Below are 4,883 nucleotides of genomic sequence, written 5' to 3' on the forward strand. Positions count from 1 at the left end.
CTGCTATGGCCTGGGAGAACAGTGGAAGATGACCCAAGTTCTTGTGTCCCTGCACCCATGTGGGAGATCTGGAAGAAGCTCCTGGCTCCTGGCTTTGGATTGGTCCAGCTCTGGCTTTTGCAGTCCTTTGGGGAGTGAGCCTTTCTCTCTCTCTCTCTCTCTCTCTCTCCCTCCCTCCCTCCCTCCCTCCCACTATGCTTCCATACCATTATCTTTCAAATAAATGGCTAAATGTTTAAAAATTTATAAATTCTATTATAGCAGCATGAAATAGAATGACACCCTAGATTAAATTAATTAGAGAGGATAGTTATGCCTACATCTGAGTCAATAGCATGTTAAGTAATGAAAAAATAACATTGGATCTATTTTAAATAAGGCTTGAAGGACTCATTTTAACTACTGAGGATCTAAGAATTATTCAAAGCTCAGTAGAGTGTCCCTGCTTTAAGTAAATTTGCAATGAAAATGTCACCATGTGATGACTGCTGTGCGATCTCTCTTGTGTATCACAAAACTGAAGAAATTTGATGTTTTCCTCTTGAGGCTTAAAAGCTGAACTTTGACAATATCCTCCTGAATAGAAGAGAATTCACAAAAGAAATGTCTGGCATGGAAACAAACTGTGAGAGATCCAGGACCATTGTGAAGATAGGAATTTTTTTTTTCTTTGACAGGCAGAGTGGACAGTGAGAGAGAGAGACAGAGAGAAAGGTCTTCCTTTGCCGTTGGCTCACCCTCCAATGGCCGCCGTGGCCGGCGCGCTGTGGCCGGCGCACCGCGCTGATCCGATGGCAGGAGCCAGGAGCCAGGTGCTTTTCCTGGTCTCCCATGGGGTGCAGGGCCCAAGCACCTGGGCCATCCTCCACTGCACTCCCTGGCCACAGCAGAGAGCTGGCCTGGAAGAGGGGCAACCGGGACAGAATCCGGCGCCCCGACTGGGACTAGAACCCAGTGTGCCAGCGCTGCTAGGCGGAGGATTAGCCTAGTGAGCCGCGGCGCCAGCCGAAGATAGGAATTTAGAAGGCAAATTTCTGGTGGTTTTATAAAGCCATCTGATGACATGAGATACACTGTTTTTGGTTTGTTTGCTTTTCAGACATGCATGTGTTTCTTCCCTGACATTATAAGATGAGCCCAATGTCTGCTTACATTGCTGTTTGTAAATGCATTCTTTATCAAGCTGGCATTGGAATCTCAACCAACACGTTCCTCTTCCTCTCTCACATCTCCACAATCCTGCTGGATAGGCGGCCTAAGCCCACTGACCTGGCCAGCTGCCACCTGGCCTTTGTCCACATTGCTTTGCTCACTACTATGCTGTTTTTGCACTCTCCAGACCTGTTTGAGTCATTGAATGTATGGACTGACTTCAAGTGTAAGGCTTTGTTCAATGTAAACAGGGTGATGAGGGTCCTCTCCATCTGCACCACCTGCCTCATGAGCATCACCCAGGCCATCACCATCAGTCCTGGCACCTCCTGGTTGGCAGAATTTAAATATAAATGCACACATTCCTTCTTCTACTTATTCTTCTTCATATTGTTAATCTGTTTGTCTTTCAGTACTAGCACACTCTTCCACACAGTGGCATCTTCCAATGGGACCCAGACCAATCTGATGGCTATCACTAAATACTGCTCATTTTCCCCCATAAAGCATGGCATCATGAGCTTGATGTTCACACTGACCACATCCAGCGATGTCTTCCTGGTGGGAGTCATGCTGCTCTCAAGTGCATACATGGTGATCCTCTTACTCAGGCATCAGAGGAGGTCCCAGCACCTTCACAGCACCAGCCTCTCCCCAAGATCCTCCCCAAAGAAAAGGGCCACCCAGACCATCCTGCTGCTGGTGACTTTCTTTGTGGTCATGTACTGGGTGGACTTCATCATCTCATCCTCCTCCCTGATACTGTGGACATACGACTCAGTTAAAGTTATCTTGGGTGTCCAGAGTGTTGTGGTCCATGTCTATGCCACGGTTAGTCCATTGGTGCTTATCAGTTCTGATAAGAGGATACTCAATGTTTTGCACAATATACCTTAGAAAAGCTTTTTGTTTTAACAAGTTGACAAAATGTTTGTCTTTCATTGGGCATGCTGTTTAGCATTTAAGGTACCACTTGGGATGCCCACGTCTCATACTGGAGTGCCCAGGTTCAAATTCTGCCTCTGTTTTGATCCAGCTTTTTGTTAGTGCACACTCTGAGTGGCAACACATGCTTGCTCAAGTACTTGGGATCCTGTCACCCACATGAGAGTGATATCTGGAGATCTAGGATCTTGGTGTTGGCCTAGCCTAACCCTGGCTGTGCACATCAGCAATGAACAGCAAACTTATGATTATATGTATATTTATCATCTATCTATCTATCATCTATCTATTCATCATCTCTCTTCTCTCCGACACTAAGTAAAAATAAATAATTTTAAGAATGACTGTCTTGCAATACCTGTATCTGAGAACATACAAATTATTCTGCTACATCAGGTTCCTATCTGATTAATTCAGTTGCATGGAATTATACTTTTCTTATTTCTAAATGCTTTGGTTCATATTTTGTCCAGAATTTACATTTCTTTAAATCAACATCTAGCATGATTTAAGATTTCCTACATTTACAAGCTTCTTGTTTTTTTCATTCTGATTTCAGAAAATCATACAGGAAAACTTTTAAGTGAATGCTTTAGACATATCTGATGGCAATCAAATCTTTCATGACTTACTTTGAAAAATATTTTTATTTTACTTTTTTAATTAAAAATAGGTAAGTATTTAAATGTAACCTGGATATCCATTTTTGTCTACAATGATAATTTTTAGTATCTCTCTTGGATTATACAAGAGCTGTGTAGAATGTTCTGTCACTTTTTAGGTTGGTTTTTTTTTTTTTTTTTTTTTGGACAGGCAGAGTGGACACTGAGAGAGAGACAGAGAGAAAGGTCTTCCTTTTGCCGTTGGTTCACCCTCCAATGGCCGCCACAGCTGGCGCACTGCAGCCAGCGCACCGCGCTGATCCGATGGCAGGAGCCAGGTGCTTCTCCTGGTCTCCCATGGGGTGCAGAGCTCAAGCACTTGGGCCATCCTCCACTGCACTCCCTGGCCACAGCAAAGAGCTGGCCTGGAAAAGGGGCAACCGGGACATAATCCGGTGCCCTGACCAGAACTAGAACCCAGTGTGCCAGCGCCACAAGGTGCAGGATTAGCCTAGTGAGCCGCGGCGCTGGCTTCTTATTTTCTATCATCCAATTTTGCTTCTACCTGGTTATGCAGTTTAACATTTATTTCTGTTTGAATGCTTCTATTTATTTATCTCTATTTTAAGGCAATGAAACGCTAAATCAATGTCTTATGTCTGATTGCTATGTTTGGCATTTATAAATTATTTTATTGGGTTAATATATCTCATAATTGTGTCAATTTTCTAAATCTAAAGATACAAATAAATGTGTTTTATTCATTATCATTCTAGTTTAAACCTATATATAATCAAATTTATATATGCTACTGCAATACCACCCTGTGATATAATTTGGCAGCTTAATCTTCCAGTTAATCACTCTCATCACCTCAGCTTAATGTCTCAATTCTGTGTTTACTTTATTTTGCTTACTTTATTACAGTTTTTTCAAATGTTTACATTTCATTTGGTTCTTTTATAAATTTGGCTAATCAAATTTGCGGTTCCTTCATTTTACTATTTCTAATTCTCAACACTAGTTCAATTATTTTCATTTTCTTTTAATTAGTTAACTATTTGAAACATAATTCTGATATATAATTTCTGTGAACTTTCCTTGTTGTGGCTTATTTCTGTGTATGCTCCATTACTTCCAATTTGGCTTTCATATTTGGTATACTTTGATCCTTGGAAAGTCTCCAGTTTTCATATTTCCTTGCTTAATCCAGTTGGCCAGAGGGAAAGTTAAGTGTTCAGCCACTGTCCCTAAGGTAGCACGTGTCTCTTAATTTGATTTCTCCTCTCTCTGTTGATTTGTTTGATCTTGGGAAATTCTTCAATTTTCCTTTTGACTCTCTTGGACATTTTAAGGATGCTCTGAACTTCTTGAGTACATTTAGTTATTATATTCAAAATGTTTTGGGAACATGTGGCATATATTTTATCACGTGCATGTATATACCAAATGCACAGGAGTATAACATTTTATATTAATTGTTTGTGGCAGAAAAAAAGTGTCTTAAAAGAAATACTAGGTTTCTGATTATGGAACTTTTCATGAAAGAATAATGTACAAATCCATTAATGATGATTTCTAGATTTGCTTATTTTTAATGTTTTATGGGTAATTTTATGTTTTCTACAAATTTATGGAAATCAAAATCTTTATAAGAGTGATTAATAGGAGAATATGGTCACAATTAATATTTTTTCATAAAAATATAATTTTTTAGAAGTTACTAGCTGTGTTAGTTACCTGAATACTTTTTTTTTCATGTAATCATTAAAGTCCTACCTATGACTTTTCTGATTCCTCAAAAATAATTTCTTTGGATGTTTCATTTGATAAACTGTTAAATAAGATGATTTAAATAAAATATAAATTTTTCTGCATGACTTCTTGGTAACTTTTTTTAATTTATTTGACAGGTAGAGATATAGATAGAGAGAGAGACAGAAAGGTCTTCCTTCCGTTGGCTCACTCCCCAAATGGCCGCTACGGCTGGCGCTGCGCCAATCCGAAGCCAGGAGCCAGGTGCTTCTTCCTGGTCTCCCATGTGTGTGCATGAGCCCAGGCACCTGGGCCATCCTCCACTGCCCTCCTAGGCCACAGCAGAGAGCTGCACTGGAAGAAGAGCAACCAGGACTAGAACCTGGCGCCCACATGGGATGCTGGCACTGCAGGCAGAGAATTAACCAA

The 4,883-nt window shown here is 40.6% G+C and overlaps 1 protein-coding gene across 1 annotated transcript; it reads left to right on the forward strand.

Moving 5' to 3' along the window:
• The first annotated feature begins 1,131 nt into the window (after positions 1-1,131).
• Positions 1,132-2,049, forward strand: ORYCUNV1R1566 (vomeronasal 1 receptor oryCunV1R1566). The gene has a single exon (NM_001167253.1). It carries the CDS (start codon positions 1,132-1,134, stop codon positions 2,047-2,049), a length of 918 nt encoding a protein of 305 aa, NP_001160725.1.
• The last annotated feature ends 2,834 nt before the right edge of the window (positions 2,050-4,883 follow it).

This window comes from Oryctolagus cuniculus, chromosome 19 (assembly GCF_051225735.1).
Source record: "Oryctolagus cuniculus isolate XC-2025 breed Fujian yellow rabbit chromosome 19, ASM5122573v1, whole genome shotgun sequence".
NCBI classification, from domain to species: domain Eukaryota; kingdom Metazoa; phylum Chordata; class Mammalia; order Lagomorpha; family Leporidae; genus Oryctolagus; species Oryctolagus cuniculus.

What these genes read in the sequence shown, in the direction of transcription:
- ORYCUNV1R1566 (NM_001167253.1), top strand. Translation starts at nt 1,132, where the DNA reads ATGAGCCCAATGTCTGCTTACATTGCTGTTTGTAAATGCATTCTTTAT.